The sequence below is a fragment of the Pezoporus wallicus genome, unplaced genomic scaffold (assembly GCF_028554395.1).
Source record: "Pezoporus wallicus isolate ANWC-B61680 ecotype Strahan unplaced genomic scaffold, APGP_CSIRO_Pwel_v1 contig_8108, whole genome shotgun sequence".
NCBI classification, from domain to species: domain Eukaryota; kingdom Metazoa; phylum Chordata; class Aves; order Psittaciformes; family Psittacidae; genus Pezoporus; species Pezoporus wallicus.
Genome location: NW_026638088.1, coordinates 2,730,823 through 2,748,308, shown reverse-complemented (window position 1 = coordinate 2,748,308; position 17,486 = coordinate 2,730,823). Strand labels below are relative to the sequence as shown.

General features: G+C 41.1%; 1 protein-coding gene across 15 annotated transcripts in view; it reads left to right on the top strand.

The window, feature by feature from the left end:
* DOCK7 (dedicator of cytokinesis 7) overlaps positions 1 to 17,486 on the top strand; it is a 109,888-nt gene that overhangs the window by 27,920 nt on the left and 64,482 nt on the right. For all 15 annotated transcript variants that reach the window (XM_057409335.1, XM_057409334.1, XM_057409332.1 and 12 more), the window contains exons 5-14: positions 2,636 to 2,765; positions 2,872 to 3,084; positions 3,480 to 3,565; positions 5,710 to 5,776; positions 7,049 to 7,198; positions 9,190 to 9,270; positions 11,304 to 11,469; positions 12,125 to 12,267; positions 14,408 to 14,501; positions 16,312 to 16,474. In XM_057409335.1, the coding sequence (XP_057265318.1) occupies positions 2,636 to 2,765; positions 2,872 to 3,084; positions 3,480 to 3,565; positions 5,710 to 5,776; positions 7,049 to 7,198; positions 9,190 to 9,270; positions 11,304 to 11,469; positions 12,125 to 12,267; positions 14,408 to 14,501; positions 16,312 to 16,474 (1,293 nt within the window). The remainder of the gene's footprint in view (positions 1 to 2,635; positions 2,766 to 2,871; positions 3,085 to 3,479; positions 3,566 to 5,709; positions 5,777 to 7,048; positions 7,199 to 9,189; positions 9,271 to 11,303; positions 11,470 to 12,124; positions 12,268 to 14,407; positions 14,502 to 16,311; positions 16,475 to 17,486) is intronic.

The following is a 17,486-nucleotide window of genomic DNA, read 5'->3' as shown; positions in this document are numbered from 1 at the left end:
ATGTGCCCTGGCTTTTAATTGCCCAGCTCAGCTGAACTGATGCCTTGTGTTTAGCTGAACTGAAGCTTTGTGTTTGGAAAATTAGATCTTAGACATCGAAATCCCTTGGGGCATTTCTGCAAATCTAGGTCATTGTAGTCAACAGTTGCTCCTTTAGAATGGGAGAGGAATTAGGGAATGGGAGCAAGTAAAATTGCTTTGAGCATTTGTTTCTTTCTTTGTTCCCTGTGTTTTTAGCTCTTTTTTAGAGAGGAGTTGCAGTCATTTTGTAACAATGTAAGATTTATGTGCAGCCACAACCACCTAATAGATAAGGTGCCCTCTGCAGCTTTCATTTGTCCCAAAGAGACTTTGAGAAAGTATGTAATTTAAACAAATAACTGCTAATATTTGAACTATGGCAGCATTTACCTAATGAGTTACCAGGCTAGAGAATATGCATGCATTGATTAAATCATGCAGATTAGCAGGAAGGTGTCTGAGTGGCTTTACTTGGAACTCTCTGATGATTGAAAGTCTGATGGTTTCAAGAGCTGCTGTCAAGGAGTAAGTGATCCATGTGATGTGCATCACCTACAAATGACTTGACTACAGCTACAGCTCTGCCCTTGTGGCAGTTGCTACAATTCACTGGTTTAATGTTGTCCTGAGAACCACTTCAGGGGATGCTGCAGATGTGCTTTGCAGTGCTGAGATGACCTAATAAAAATGTGGTTTGTAATCTCGTACCAGAAGAAAACCCTCACCCAGAAAGAAAGCCAGGAGAGAGACAGATGCTTTATTAACTCCCTGCCTTTGTGGGCAGAGTCTGGAATGCACAGTAGGCTTAGACAACGTGACCCAGCCAGCCAGCACACCTCTTGGTTTCTCAGTGACTGTCACTGGTACCTGGAATACCTGGCTGTGATTCCTGCCCTGAGGAAGTTCTAGTTAGTGGCAGCAGAGCTTTTTGTCCTGTGTAGGTCAGCTGCAGGTTGTGTTCTGTGTCAGGGAAGGCAGGAAGCTAAAGACATCAAAGTCGCTTGAGTGGGTTGAAGGTGTGATGGGAGATTGTTGAACTACAGTCAGAGGTTGTCTTGCCCCTTTTGAGGAGGTCAGGCACTTCTATAAGTGTTTATAGCAGTTTTAACATGGATAAAATCATGGTGCTAGAGTGGGTGGAAACAGAAGGGGTACTGCTGGAGCAGAGGAAGAACCTGAAGGCCTGGCTGGGGAGGATTAAATAGTTTTTCAAGTAAGGATGCTGATGGGTTTCTCTTAATCCATCTTATTGAATGGTTATGAGTGCTGTGGCTAGCTCTGGGAGCACAAAATCCATCTCTTTTAGCGTTAGAAGAACATACCTTCCAATGTGCCATCCATCTCTGCCCCCACCCCACAGGTAATAATCCTTATGTCAATCTCTGTCTACAGTTCTTTGTAACCAAAACATTTTTGGGGACAGGCAAATCCATCTATTCAGTGATTACTGTAGTGATATTGGAAAAGGTAAAGAAGTTTTATTCACTGGCATGAAAAAAACAGTAGCATATTCTTGTTTCAACCTTATGGCATAATTTCTGTATGCTAGTCTGATGGCAGCAATGATCACAAGCACCTCTGAAGTCAGCTCTGATTCAGAATGAATTTACACTTGGTGGTGGAGCTGTGAGTGAAATGCAGACATCCCAGTGAGGGTTATACAGATTGTATTGTTCAGCTCTCAGGAATGATAACCTTGAGAGAAAGATACTCTCCTCCTTTTTCTCCCCCCTTTATTCACTGCTAGCACAGTTTTCATGTATCAGTGCATCCTTCTCTGGTAACTTTAGTAACAGGGCATGATAAGAACAATTAATTCTAGCTGTGACTCCAGCACTCCTTCAGGAACTGACTTAGAGTGCACGTTGTAAGAAGGCTGTGGCTCTGGCCATGTGTGTGTGTATATATATATATATATATATATATATATATATATATATATATACAGTGGCATTTGGTATCCAAAAATTGTGTGTGTGAATATACACATAGTGCCATTTGGTATGATGAAAAGATTTGTTAGTCAAAGAGATCTGATCTTGTCAGCAATAGTAGACAGACTGTTTACTAGCTGTAACACCCTGGAATGCTCTGAAAGGACTCAATTCTGCCTATAAAGGTAGTATGGGAACATGCTGCTTTTAGTTGGGGTTGGGAAGTCATATGTGTTCCAGAGGTGCTTAGGACTTCTGCACTTCATGCAGGCTTACCTGAAGGTGGTGCTTTGGTTTTCAGGTTCCTAATAGTGTCTGCTCCAGTTCAGTTCTTGGTCCAGCAGAACTCCTGGCCTTCAGTCCTCATGTTCTTGGCCTGTTTTAAGCTTGGCATCACAATCACACATTTTATGATGGCCTTAACTGGCCACTGAAAATACTTCTTTTGACATCACCCAGGGTTGCTGTAGGGTTGAACAGAGTCACATTGTAGGACTGGAATACTGTTGTTGGATTATTACCCAGCTACAGCGGAAGGTGACTGGAAATACTGTTTGCAGAGGACAGCTTATGCTTTGAGAGGACCCACTTTGGTAATATGGGGCTTGTTCTGTAATGCTGCTTCTGGGTTTGGGGTCAGAAAGGACATTAAGGGTGTATTTGAAATGCTCTGTTTTCAGATATCACAAGCTGGGAACTGGATTTAATCCCAACACCTTAGACAAACAGAAGGAGAGGCAAAAGGGGCTCCCCAAACAGATCTTCGAGTCTGACGAAGCTCCAGATGGCAACAGTTACCAGGATGAACAAGTAATGTACCTTTAAAACCTTCCTGCATAAAACCTGATTTATAGTCACGTTTTAAAAGTGCAGTCCCTTTCCCATTATAAGTTGCTTTTAATTTGTTGAATCTCAGGATGACCTTAAACGCCGCTCAATGTCCATTGACGATACTCCCCGGGGCAGCTGGGCATGCAGCATTTTTGACCTGAAGAACTCCCTTCCAGATGCCCTTCTTCCAAACCTACTGGACCGAACCCCAAATGAAGAGATAGACCACCACAATGAAGATCAAAGGAAGTCCAGTAGGCATAAGGAGCTTTTTGCACTACATCCAGCACCAGATGAGGTATTTTTATATACATGTGGGTGAGGCTAAAAAAGTTAAGGATGTAAGGAATGTGAAAATTGTCAGTCTGCTATGGATTTAAAGGAGTTAAGATCACCTGTGTTTAACATCCATGAGAGCCTTAGCTGTTTTGTGGGTTGCATGTTCTTTAGCATGTTGTCTTGCCGTAGATAGTACTTCCAGAAGATTGGTTTTCCTTTATGCTTATGCAATCCTCTGTAATGTAGAAACATTAAAGGGATTTAATTTAGCATATTTATAGCTGCTGCTAAATGCAGCATGCTGGTAAGCCTTGGATTGAATTGGTGCTAGTGTCTTAGAAGAAAAAAGTGATGCATATGTTTGCTTCCTAATGGTGTTAGTGGTTTGTACAAGCGTCATGTCTCTAATTTCAGGAGGAGCCTATAGAGCGGCTTAGTGTCCCTGAAGTACCCAAAGAGCACTTTGGCCAAAGACTCCTGGTGAAGTGTTTGTCCCTTAAGTAAGTATCACTTCAACAGATACCTGAGAATTTGAAGCCTGCTGTTGTATCCATGTGCATCTGGAATAACCCTGCTGCCTTGTTTATTACTCTTGAAGGGATGTAGCATTGGTTTGGCAATAGGCTTAAAGGTTAGTTCTGTAAAGAGTAAGTTACACAGCACTGCATCAGACAGTTTCATCTTCCAGACTTTCTTCATATTGGTGTGACATAGGAAATACCTCTGAGTTGGTTTCCCGACAGTCTTAGCTAAACTTGCCCATGTTGCTAGCACTCATGCTTCACTGCCCTCATTCAGGGCTCTGAAGTTGGCCAGTCGTCGGTGTTCAGCTCTGTAACAAGGATGCTGAAGAGGGGCAGCAAATAAAAAAGGTGAAAAATGCTTAAGCCTTGAAACATGAGACAGCCAAAGATTTGCTGAAGTTTAGGCTCAACAACCTTGACTGTGTCCCTTTAAGAGTGAAGACTTTATATACTTAGCAAGCATTAACTGAAGGAATAGAAACCTGTTAAACAAGTTTAATGAAGTGGAGCTCCTGAATATAGGGTTACCTGCAGCTGGTTCATTGCCTATAACTCTTCTCTAATAACACAAGGTAAAATTTTACTGTTATTCCCTTGGAGAAATAAAGTACAAAACTGATTTTCCACACTGCTGTATTCATCTTCTGTGTCCTCAGTTAGGTCAACCCTTCTTATTAGAGAGCTCCAGTTAGACTACATTGCAGCTCATAACTGAGATATATGTGTGGGACATATCTCCTGCTCGTAGAGTACTCCAGGACCTAATATAGCCATAGAGATGAACTGATTTTGCAGCCTTTTATGAACTGGAACAACATAATATGCAGTAGCTATGGAACTTCCTCTCCAAAGGATGGTGTCTTTAGCATAAATACGTTAGATGGTGGAAATTAATGATTTCTGCTATTTAAGCTTCTCTTGGCGATTGTGAATTTGTAGCAGATCTTCACAAACATGCTTGTTTGTGTACCATAGTAATCTCTGAAACCGTACCTACAGTTGCAGTAGCAAGCATCCAAGATCACACTATCTTAGTGGCACAAAGAGAAATAGATAGTCTCTTCCCCAGGGAGAAGGCTAAGATGACCTAAGCCGGGTCGTTTTCAGGTTAATCTCACCTTTGTTGCCAAACTAGAGAAATTACCTGTTAGGTGATGCAGTCCTGTCTGTTCTTCCTATTGGAAGAAGGAGTTCCAGGCTGAGAAGAAGCTGAGAGCTCTCTGCAAGAACTTTGTGCATGGGAGTATCTCACTGTGGGTTAGGTATTAATGTCATGGGGAGGCTGTGCAGGCAGGATAAGGGCATTTCAGCCCCTGCTCCCTTGGATATAGGGACAGGTTTTGAATGTTTTTCCGATTTCTTTAGCTTCCCAATTGACTGACAATAACTTTAGCTCCATTTGGTAGGTTAATGGTTTCATTGGAAGTGATTCTCTCAGCATAAATACTTGATAATAGTTACTCTGACAAACTGACATCTTTCTGAAAGAGGCTTTGAGGTATTGGGGTTTTCTGACGAGTTAAATGTTGAACATTGCCAAAATAGCTGTCCCTGACTCGAGAGGAAGGAGCTTTCTGATCAATACTGCTGAGGGGAGCAGTTGGCCATTTAGCCCTGTCAACAGGTCAGCATAGGAAATTAGCATAGAGGCCATCTTTTCAAGGTAATCAGAGGAGCTAAGTGGTCCAGGTACCCAAATAATAATGCCTCTTCCTTGAAGGAAGCTATTAGGTTTCTTTACTTAGCTTTCAAACAACACTTGAAGAAGGTAAAAGCATTTATAGAAGTAGGCTTTATGGCCTGTGACCCTAATCCTAACCTTTTTGTTGGGTCAATGAGCTGAAATGGCTTTTAGGAGGTCCACGGAGCATCAATGCATGTCGTAGTGGAAGAGAGCAGAGGCAATGTAGACGTAGCAGGACAGGAGAGGAATGGGGGGGGGGGAAACAGGAGCAATTTTCCCCTTTCAGCAGGAGCAAGCCCTTAGGTTGGCTCAGCTGTTGCTGACATCTTGGTTTAACAGTGGTCAGCCATCACTTAAGAAGGATTTGGGGAGAGAGTGGGTTATTCCTTCTTACAAAATGCAAGTCAACTGGTTTTATCTGTTTCTTTCTTTCAAGATTTGAAATAGAAATCGAGCCCATTTTTGCAAGTTTGGCTTTGTACGACGTTAAAGAAAAGAAAAAGGTAGGTTTTTAATTACTTTCTAAACACATTTCCACTGAAGCGTTGCAAAGCTGTTAGCTATAAAGAAAAAAGGGAGGAATTAATTCTGGAAACAAACCTTTATGAAGGCAGCGGCATGCCAGTGTTTGGAAGAATGATGAGGCCATTTCATGAGCCACCTTCTGTGTTCTTCTGCTTAGTAAAACAGATGAAGTATAACCACTTTTCTAAAAATATGAAGTAATATTTTTAGAAATCAGAGTATTTCTAACGATATTTCTGAGTGCCTGAGATCAGAATGTAGACATTGTCCAATCTTGGCTTTCAAAGGTCTTTTCCCCAGAGAGAACTTCAGTAACTGAAACCTTTTATTTAGATTAAATCTTTGTGACTTCCTTAATGCCTTCTTCGTGATTCAGCATGGTATATGTCCAAATGCCATTGTAATAGTGCACAAGGAAGCCATACGCTCTAAAATTGCTAAAATCAAAACAAAACTGAGGGGTCTGTTCAAGATCTGAGTTATAGGAAATGCAAAATACATTTATTCGCCTATTTATGTTCTGTATTTAATATTTGAAGAGTCTCTTAGTTTTCCTAATTCAAGCTATTAGCAGCAATAGAGAGAAAAAATGTTAAAAATATGCATTTTGACATTTATCTCTTTAAGACTTGAATTTAATGCATTGAGTTTTAAGTTATGTAGATGAGAGTATGTGGAATATTATGTGAACTTTGTTTAATATTTAAATCACATTTGATAAGCCAGTTTTATCATCTCATTACTCCCATTCCCCCCCCCCCCCCCGCCCCATCTACTGTAGTAAGTTCTTTAGTGACCTCTGGTGTTGATAACACCAGCTCACATTCCTTTTGGCTCTGAAGCCTTGGTACAGTCAGGGATTTGGTGTTTCAACGTGGAAAGCTCATTGTTCATCTTGCAGAATGTGTTGTTCTTTCTGTGAATGATCTGAAAGATGGTTTTCTATTTTGATACTTTGAGATATTCAGTTCAGATAGCAATTGTAATTCCTAGCCCTGTGATGGAACTACACACCTTACATGAGTTGGAGGAAACGTTATAGGCAGTGTGTATTGTTAGCTCCATTTCCTTTCTCCTTTCTGTCCTGCCTTGATTTCTTAATGGAAAGGCATTTTTCCCCCCTATTATGGTTTGAAAGGAGGCACCGTTGGTAGTTTCTTAACCTTGGGTTTTGAAATTGTCTGCTTTGTTCGTGAAGAGTTCACTAAAACTAAAAGGTATAACTTGAAACTACCCAACTTCTTCCTTAGATTTCAGAAAACTTCTACTTTGATTTAAACTCTGAGCAAATGAAGGGAATGCTCCGTCCACATGTTCCCCCTGCTGCTATATCCACGCTGGCCAGATCTGCCATCTTTTCTATCACTTACCCCTCTCAAGATGTCTTTCTAGTAATAAAGGTAAGAAATACCAGAGAAATGAGAACTCTCATTGTCTCTGTTTCCATTTAACATTGTCTGACAAGTTTACTTCTGATTTACATTTGGAGAGCAGAATTCTGTTTCATTTCAGATATTCTCCCTTGGTACCTTAAGTTCCTTTGAAACAGTTCAGTGGAGATAGGCATTGTTGTGTTATTGAAGAGCTAAGAAGAACACAAAGGTTTGCTTGATACAGAGCAGCTTTCTGGGGCTTGACCTTGGTTTTCATACGAAACAATGGGCTGACTCCTTAAGGTGATAGATAAGTTAGTGATTTAAAAATACATATTGAATCTCATTTCTGAAGTGATCTTTGCTCTTAAGCCAGATTTTCAGAGGTCTTTAAGGAGTGAAATTGCTAAGAGGGTGAGAACCATAACTGAAGTAAAACGCCACATTGGTCAGTCCTGTATGAAAGTATACAAAGATAAAAGTTATTTTCTCTTCTTTCATTTGATTTAATGAGAGCACAAATGTTACCAGCTCAGATTGGCATTTGAATCAGGGCTTTTTGTCTGGTCTCTGCATAAAAAATCATCCTGTTGTAAAGAAAGGGAGTTCAATGCGTGCTTTCAGTTCACAGGCAGTGGTTACATTGCCTGCTACCTAAGTGCCGTGTTTTGAGAACCCTGGGGACTGAGGTTTGTGCAAGTCCTTCATGAACTGCTTCTTAAATGAGGAATAAGCTTTTGGTAATGAATTGAGGCTTTGTGGCATGACAAAACAGTCCCAAGGGAGAGTAAGACTTTCAGTGGCTGGAGTATATTCTGATCTCCAGTCTGTGGTATGACTCTGAACTCCCTCTAAAAATCACGTTCTACCTGTGCACACACATTCACTCTTCTGAGTTTTGCAAGATACGAGGAAGAGAGAGCCCCATGTTTATGAGATGGGGATGTGGCTGAAAGAGCTTGTGACTGCACGTTCGTGCTTGTAAAACCCAAGAGGAGCTGGTGGCGTAGGGGATTTTTTGATTTGATAATGAAAAGGATCTAGTCAGGGATAAATAAGATGCATCATGTGCCTTATCAGGTGAAGTTTTGCATGGATCTTACTCATGGGGAAACCACTTTTCAGGCAGCATAAACTCACCAGGTGAGTTGGTGAAAAGTTCCTTATATTGTGGAAGCCTCTTGGAGTTCTACTAATAGAGAATATGAATGGTGCTTTATAAGCACGGGAGAACCTTAAAGATGTTCTAATCTAGTAACAGCATGTGCAGAGCAGTGGGTGTGGGAGGGAGGGCCAGGATGCTTCTGAAAGAAACAGTCTTAGGGATGTGATAGGGAAGGTATTTCTGCCAGAAACTGGGCGTTAAGCAGTTTTGTATTAGTTCAGAAGCAACCATCTGCACCTTGGCTGACTTCAATTATTTGATTATTTCATTATTTGATTTGAAAGCACACTGATTTTTTTATTTAATATAATATATAATATAATATTTAAATAAGATAAAAATAAAATACTAATAAAATAAGTAATTCTTTTCTAAATTTGTAGAAATATATTTATTTAAATAAATAAAATAAATAATTATAAAAAATAATATACTATTTAAAATAGTGCTTGTTTTAGCTGAGTGCATCCGAGTCCCCTGTTTGTGCTGCTGCAGTAGGCCCTTAATACAGAGACCAGAAATAAGAACAGACGATGTTAAAGGCAGCTAGTTAGTGTAAGCTGTCTTTAAGACCTCAAACATGAGCTGAAAGTGGCCCTTGAACAGATCAAACCAGAGTGGAGTGGTATATGTTCCCTTTGAACCTATATTTTACGCTTGTGATTCAGTTATAGCTGGAGATCTGGGAGCTTAATGGTTCTAACAACACAAGCGCAGTGCTTGTTCCCTGCCTCACAAAGGGAAATCAAGCTTTAACTCTTTAGAAAGACTGTTTTTTGCTTCCTAGTGTTTGTTTAATTTAACAATCCTTGCTGGATCCATGTCCTTGTAATGGTTCATTTTCCCTTCTCAGCTGGAGAAAGTGTTACAGCAGGGAGATATTGGGGAGTGTGCAGAGCCTTATATGATTTTTAAAGAATCTGATGCAGCAAAGGTAAGAATCTTATTTATTTCTTTTTTGGTTCAGTTTGCTAAAAAGTGCTTTAAGGCATTTTGTTATTAAGAAGTTAAACTTACAGCATTTTCTTCCATATTGGACTGTAGCAGCCATTCATAGTGTTCCTAGCATTAAAAGAATCCACCTTTAATTAAGAATCTAGTCAAATTCTAAAAGCCAAAAAAGAGTCAAAGACCCTTGAATCTTGATGCCTAACTGGGGTAGACTAGTTAAAGGTCATCAGGTTTTGTAGTCGACAGAGGAGATGTGTGGGTACCATCAAGCTCAGTCATCTGTGATTCCCTGTCCCGAAGGATCAGCTGCCTGCTTATAGCTGGGGTCAAGTGGAGCAACCTTTGATGTGGATTTGCAGTAAAATCTCAACTTTTCCATTGCTTCTGTGCCTTAACCCCATCACAGTACCTCTGCCTTCTAGAAGGGTCATAAAGTGGATGAAATATGTTAACAGGAGATTATCCATCAGGCCTGGTTTTGAATTGCAAGGCATTTCTGGTTCTTTTTTTCTGCTGATTTTTCTTATTCTTTGAATATTTGCAATAATATTTATAAGAAGGGCCACACTCAACAGCAGTTCTTTTTACATATAGTAACAGTAATTTATATTTGTATAAATTCAGTGGTTTGTTTCTCATTAACATTCTTTAATCCGTGCCTTCAACAGTTTGGGCATTGTCCTGTGCAGTAAAGTCCTGGGCATTCCCAAGTGCAGCAGATGGGCTGCACCTGCTCAATTGGACTGGTTCTTTGCCTTTCCTTCACATGTTTAAATGCAGCCTGTCTGCTTGTAGAACTAAAAGCAGAGGTTTCCTCACAGGGAGGAGTCTTATTCCCTGCAGTTGGCAGCAGGTTGCTCATTGGTAGTACATTGGAGTCTGGGTGGGAATTGTAGTTGGTAGGTTCAGGAATGCTGGTAGCACCTGCGGAATTCAGTGGCACCTGGACTATGGACTTGCTGTGCTCCTTTCACCTGCTATTTGTTTTCCTGAAGTGCTTTCTCGTTACAGCAGTGGTTATAGTATAGCAAATCTCTGCTTTTACTAGCAGTCAGAAGGAGAGATCTCTAACTTGAGCTCAGTATATTGTTTTACAACTCCAGTTTGTAAGGTGCAGGTAAGCTTGTAAAGGAAACTTTGAGTACATACAGTATGAGGCAGTGCTTATGGATCTCAGGAATGGCTCCTAGTTTCTTGTACAGTTGGATTGAGCCAAGTGAAGATCAAAGGGTAGTAGTGAGGACAGGATGAAGGGCAAAACAGAGATGCCAGCATTTCTTGTGATCAGAAGCTTTTCATTATGGCTGTTTCAAAGGAGCTGGGATGTTCATTTGTTAGTTTCAGTCAAATTCTAACAAAGTTTTGCCTTCCTAAAGTTCTAGTATATGTTTTAGCTGAAGAAGTTCACGTTTTTGGGTCTGTCTCTGTCCTTGTATCACTCCACCACAATATGAAAAATGAACGTTTTTCACCTCGGATATATAAGCAACACAAGTAAAAACCCTACATTTCCTGTGATCACTAAGTTGACATGTGCCTAAGTGAAATTTTGGAATAGGAGTTTCAGGGTGCTTGGGAATGTGGGTGCAAAGGTGATTTGTCAAGATCTCCTTCCAAGCAAAGTGCACAAGCGTATCCTGAACTAGAAGGATGTGAATAGCAGAGTGCTCTTTGTTTTCACCCAACCCTGTGTCTGGCTTAAAATCGCATCAAGAAAGGCCATTTCAGACTTCATAGAGTTAAATTCTGCTTTCTGTGAAAGGGCAGTGGGCAGATGAGCTCACTGGGATTTGACAGGCCGTTCCGGAGGAGCATGAAGCCAGCTGCTTTAGGGCTTTCCAGCTGTCCCACATCTGGTACTGTTGGCCTGATGGCAGTTTTGCGAAGCACAGGTCCATTTGCGCAGCACTTAGTGATCCTCCTCTAGAAGGTGCTATTGAAACACAAAATCACTGTATGAACCTTTGCTCCTATTCCTCTCCTTTTAATCTCTTGGATTAAATATTCTCTTCACAGAATAAGGAGAAGTTGGAAAAACTGAAATGCCAGGCAGAACAGTTTTGCCAAAGACTAGGCAAGTATCGGATGCCGTTTGCCTGGACAGCCATTCATTTAATGAACATTGTGAGCAGCGCTGGAAGCTTGGAAAGAGACTCCACGGAAGTTGAAGTTGGCACAGGAGGTACAGTACATCTGCATGAGGGAATGTGGACAAATCCAGAGTTTACTGAAGCCTTGATTCATACCCTGTAGCTGCCATCGCTCCTTGAGCGCTTTCCTCCCCCTGCCCTGAGCCTTCTGATAGTCTTGGGTCATGGTTGAAATAAAAAAGTCCATGATAACAAATGGGTTTATCTTTCAAGGATTTTACAAGCAAACCATCTGTTATATTATTTAAAACCAGGCTTCTAAGACTGAGAGAGCGTTACAGGCTGATGAACATTTTCCAAAGGAGTGGATTAATCTTTGTGAACCACATAGCTCATCTGAAACTGCTCTTCAGCATCCCCAAAACTGCCAACTTCATCATCTTTCAGAGCAAGAGAAACACATAAATCTCCACACGATAAAGACTTTTATAATAGGAGTAAGGCACTGGGGTGAGGTTGCTGTGAGAGGAGCAGAAGTAGTCAGCTGTGCTTCATAGCCTCCTGATGCCTCAGGAGTGTGATTGTCTTAGCATAACCACCTCTTCTATCACGCTTATTGCATAAATTCTGAATGCAGCACCTATTTTCCTGTGTAGAAAATCCTGGTTGGAACAAAAGTAGACTCTTGGGCTATTGTTTTTCTTCTTTTTTGTAATTCCTCTCCCTTTTTGCTTTTATTTCTTGAAGAACGTAAAGGATCGTGGTCAGAGAGGAGGAATTCCAGTATTGTTGGGAGGCGTTCGTTAGAGAGAACCACGAGTGGGGATGAGGCTTGCAATCTGAGCAGTTTTAGACCAGCTACTCTGACAGTGACAAACTTCTTTAAACAGGTATTGTATGAAGCTGTTTAATTAAGGAGTTGCTCCTTGGACATAGTGATTTGATTGTGTGAAGTCAGTTTAGAGCTGAGTGATTAATTTGTGATGTTTTCAGTGCATGGAGTGTCTGTTCCCTGATCACACGATGTCTTTGAGCAGCATGCGGTGGGTTTGTTATATCAGGTGGTTAATTCTGGGGGTCCAGAGTCCATTGGTGGATTCTTTCATTGAGGTTACTATGGATAATTGCTATATGGAATTGGAATTATTAGCTAGTTTTGCCTTGAATGATAAAACAGTTACGGCATAGTGACTCCAACTAAGAGAACTGGGTCTCTCCAGGAGAACACTGGTTTATTTTGCTCCAGGTTTTTTTCTAACATGGAAAAATCCCTGCCTGGCCTTTTGTTAAATGCTGTTTGGAAAAGTGCTTATAGAAGAAAGTTCACAAACCTGAGGATAACATCTTTTGGTTAGTACGTGCCAAAAAGTATTCCAGGTATTTCTCCTAGTCCAGGAGTTGCATAGCCTTCATCATGATGGTCATTGGACTCCTTTGGTTTCATTGGGTGATAGACAGACCATTGAAACATCAGCAGTTTCATCAGAACCAGGTTCATCAATGTGGTTTGAGGTTGGCATCAGGTTGGCCGCATCCAGGGATACCTGAGAAAGCAAAGCATGTCACTTTGATGCTGCTTTGCTGAGTGGCAGCTCTTAGCCAGAGCTTGGGATTTTCCTGAGAAGCATTAAAAACCACCATTAAACATAATAAAATTTTTAGTTAAGCTTAGAAAATGGTTTCAGTCCATTGATTTTTTGCTAAGATTTGCTTAATGCCACATCTGGTTAAGGAAAATCGTTACTTCAATATCACCTTTGTGACATTTGTGTTTAAAAAGGGATTTACTATTGTATAACCAGCTACTTTTTGGACTGGTTTCTCAATCATTGGGAATACAAAGATTTAGGTTCCATATATTGAAAGTTGGTTGAACTCTCTTTTTCCCTTTCTGATTGTTTTGGTTCTGTGCCACTTTCACTGTGGGTACCCATCCAAAGTCTGCTCTTAAATAAGTAGTGTAAACAAGGAGAAATGTCACCAAGGGCATTGAGTTATACTGGTGCAAACCAGGGAAGTGGAGGGCTGCTCATGCCTCTGGTGCTCTGTGCTATCCTGAAACTCAGTATGACTGGAATTGAGCGCTGTGAATGGTACCTCTGGGGTCTCAGTGACAGCAGCACATCCTTTCACTTGGGGTGCTGATAAAATCCAGTTCTGAAACATAGGCACCCAACATGTAGGAAGTTGGAAGTAATACACAGCAGTTTAAACCTGGTCACTAAGATAATAATGATTTACAAAAGCCTTTATTTATTTCCTTTGTTGAGGTTGCTTTCACTTGACAGCTTTCAAACAGCTTCTTTTATTAATTTGTCCTTTAAAAATTGCCTAATGTTGATTGAAGATTTTAAGCTTGATTCTTCTTTTATTTTTTATCTTCCCTTTGTTTTCTTCCATTGAGTACCGAGCGTTTTCCTCCTTCCATTTGCTTCTTTTTTGTCATATTGTGACTTACTACCATTGTGATAAGATATCTCCTGCTTTTTGGGTACTTACAGGGTGGCAGAGGTACATTTTCTATAATTAACAAAGTTCTGAGCTACCACCACATGGCACAAGGAAAGCTGACAACAGACTCCTCCTGCTTCCCACCATTTCTTAACACTTCTGTGAAGTGAGGCTCTTTTAGACTCATACCCAAGAAAAGGCAGAGAAGGAGCAAGGATCACTACTTGAATGACGGATACTTTTTCAAACTATTATCCTTGCTAAAAAGTGGGTATTTGGGGGGAGTCTTCTAACAGCCATTTTCAGTTTGGGAAAAGATAATATTGATGGGGAGAGAAAAGGTTTTCAATTAGAAGTTCCTGCAGCTGTCATGATGATTAATAAGGGAAAAAGGAAGGGAAAAGGATGGAGAAATGAACTGTAATTTAGCATGTTAATGTTAACACCTTGTTCTGGGAAGGTACATTTTGGTATCGGGGGAATACTGATACATCTAATACTGCAGTATTAGATGGTCTGTTCATTCTCTCACAATCCTGAAGTGTTGTGTAGATAACTTTTCTTGCTAACATCCCACAGGAGGGTGATCGCCTGAGTGATGATGATCTGTACAAGTTCCTTGTTGACATGAAGCGGCCATCGTCAGTGCTGCGGAGACTGAGACCTATCACAGGTATTGAATGAGATCTTTCTGGCTCACATGCATTTGGTTAGTCATTCCCTGTAGCCACCCAGTTCTTATAAATCAGCAGGTGAAAAAAAACCCTGCAAAGTCATTGACAGCAATCCCTGGTAGACCACGAGCACTGAAGGTGGCATTTTGGCAGGTATGTCACTGGTCTGTGTGCACGCAACTCCTGTCACGCTAAGAGTAGTATCTGTGAGGTGAGGATGCAAGCCCCAAAGCCCTAAACCCATCAGGGGCTGAGGAGCCTTTGTAAAATACCACTGAGTAAAATGCCACTCTTTAGCTGAGAGATGTCTTTCCTGCCTCCCACTTGGTTAATAGGAGCAGACTCCACCTCTGTTTGAGAAAGGGAAATAGGAATGCTGGCACACCAGCAGTGAAACAGGCCCCTGACCTGTGCTATTTCTGACAATATTTACTTAACCTGTTCTTAAAAGTCTCCAGTGACAGCAATCCTACCTCTTCCTCAGTTCATCTCTTCCAGCACTCAGCTGTCCTTGGAGTGAGGTTAGGTATTAAGAAAACTTTGCAAAATTACCTTGCTGCAAATTAATCTGATGAGGGTCTGGCATGCCCTCAGGGCAGTTATCTCAGCCTTTCAAGGGCTTGAATACTGTTATTAGTTCGCTCTTATCCACCTCTGTTTTGTAGCCTAACCTGTCTCAGGGATTTTTCTCCCCTTCCTCAAAGGCTGTGATTTTAAAATAACCTGTTACCCTCTGGTAGACTTTCTCTAATCTGTCCATGCTTTCTTCAAGCTCTAAACCGGCCACGTTACTCCTCTGAAGCCCTCATGCCAAGTAAAGCAGACAAATTTGCAATGTTTTACCCATGACACTGCACTAATACCTCTTAGAATGGTTGTAGCTTTCTTCTGGACGTTGGCTTATTGTCACTTCTCTCACCCAGCCCTTTTCTACAGAGCTGATGCATGCCAATTATGTGTTTGTCTTCTCCTTCTCAGTGCAAATCCTTTGCTCTTCTTTGTGTTTCACCTTAGTCATCTGATGCCACTTCTCTTACTGTCCTGGCTTCTGGTTTTTTACAATGATTCCAGCCTCAGTGCCATCCACCAACAATAAATGTGGTGTCAGTGCTGGCACCTGACTGGCCAAGGAAAATACTCAGCAGCCTCAGTGCAGATCAGCTTTCAGCAACTTCTGATGTATCCCTGCAGTTTGATAGGCAATAGTGCTGATGAGACAAGGGGTGATGGGTTCAAACTAAAGCAGGGGAAGTTCAGGTTACATCTAAGGAAGAAGTTCTTTACTGTGAGGGTGCTGAGGCACTGGCACAGGGTGCCAAGACAAGTGGTAAATGCTCCATCCCTGGCAATGTTCAAGACCAGTTTGGACAGAGCCTTGGGCAGCATGGGCTAGTGTGAGGCATCCCTGCCCATGGCAGGGGGGCTGGAACTGGATGATCTTAAGGTCCTTTCCATCCCAAACTATTCTGTGATTCTATTGTTTTTAACAACAGTTGGGCCTCACAGTAGCATTATCTAGACCCAACTTGCCTATGAGAACAATTGGGAGTTGTTAAGATCCATCTCTTCATTGGTTCTCATTATCTGATATACCAGTTGCCCTAGATACCAGTTTGGTTCACATTTATTTTTAATGCTTTAAACATATAATTTTTCACTGTGTTTTTAACAAATCCACATTGGCTGTAATGTATAATTTTATTTATTTATGAAAATAATATATAGGATATTAACCTGAAGAAACAAGCCATGAAAATGCTTTTTGGCCTAAATTCTATTCATTGTAATAAAACCATTTTCTTCTTACAGCTCAATTAAAGATAGACATCTCTCCAGCTCCAGAGAATCCTCATTACTGTCTGACTCCAGAGCTGCTTCAAGTCAAACTTTACCCAGACAGCCGAGTTAGACCTACAAGAGAAATCCTGGAGTTCCCTGCCAGGGATGTCTACGTTCCAAACACCACATACAGGTCAGGATTTTGAAATACCCTTCACATTTCAGGGCCTGAGACTGGCAAGTGTGGAAATGCCTTCCTTATCATCAGGTTTGTTGCAAAACTGGCTGTATCAGTTGCTCTGCTGTGCCAGAGGCACAAAAAGGGTCTGTATTGACACAACGGAAAGTGCACAGATGTGAAGGGACAAATATATTTGCCTAAAACTTGGCTGTGACCAAGATGGGAGAGGTTTCTCCATTTCCCCACATTCACAGTGAAATTTAGCTGAATTCTCATCAGTTTTATGGAGGTTTTTTCTTGGCTGTGTGCTAAAGTCATTCTCTTACTGTTTTAATACTTTCTGACACTTTCAGTGACTTATTTCTTTAAAGAGAAGGATAGAAATGAAGAAGATACCTATTCCCTTTGTTCATATTTCCTTTTTGACTTAAAAGCAGTTTCTTTTTTTACAATGCTTGAAAAAAAGTGTTCTGCAGACCTGGAAGATAAGAAATTTATCTGAAGGGGGCTTATAAGGATGCTGGGGAGGGACTCTTCATTAGGGACTGTAGTGATAGAACAAGGGGTAACGGGTTCAAACTTAAACAGGGGAAGTTTAGATTGGATATAAGGAAGAAGTTCTTTCCTGTTAGGGTGGTGAGGAACTGGAATGGGTTGTCCAGGGAGGTTGTGAATGCTCCATCACTGGCAGTGTTCAAGGCCAGGTTGGACAGAGCCTTGGGTGACATGGTTTAGTGTGAGGTGTCCCTGCCCATGGCAGGGGGGTTGGAACTGGATGATCTTAAGGTCCTTTCCAACCCTAACTGTTCTGTGATTGTATGATTTTGTTATCTTTCTAAAGTATCTTGGAAAACAGTAACTTTTCTATAACTAAGCCCAGGCAGGAAGCAGATTTCATTGTGTACCACTATTTGTTTAAAGCTCTTTCAAAGTAGCTTTGAAGATGTTACACAATCTGGGTGGAATTGTCTTCTTCAGCTGAGTAATTTCGGCAACTTTTCGGGAGCACCAAATCTGTTACTTC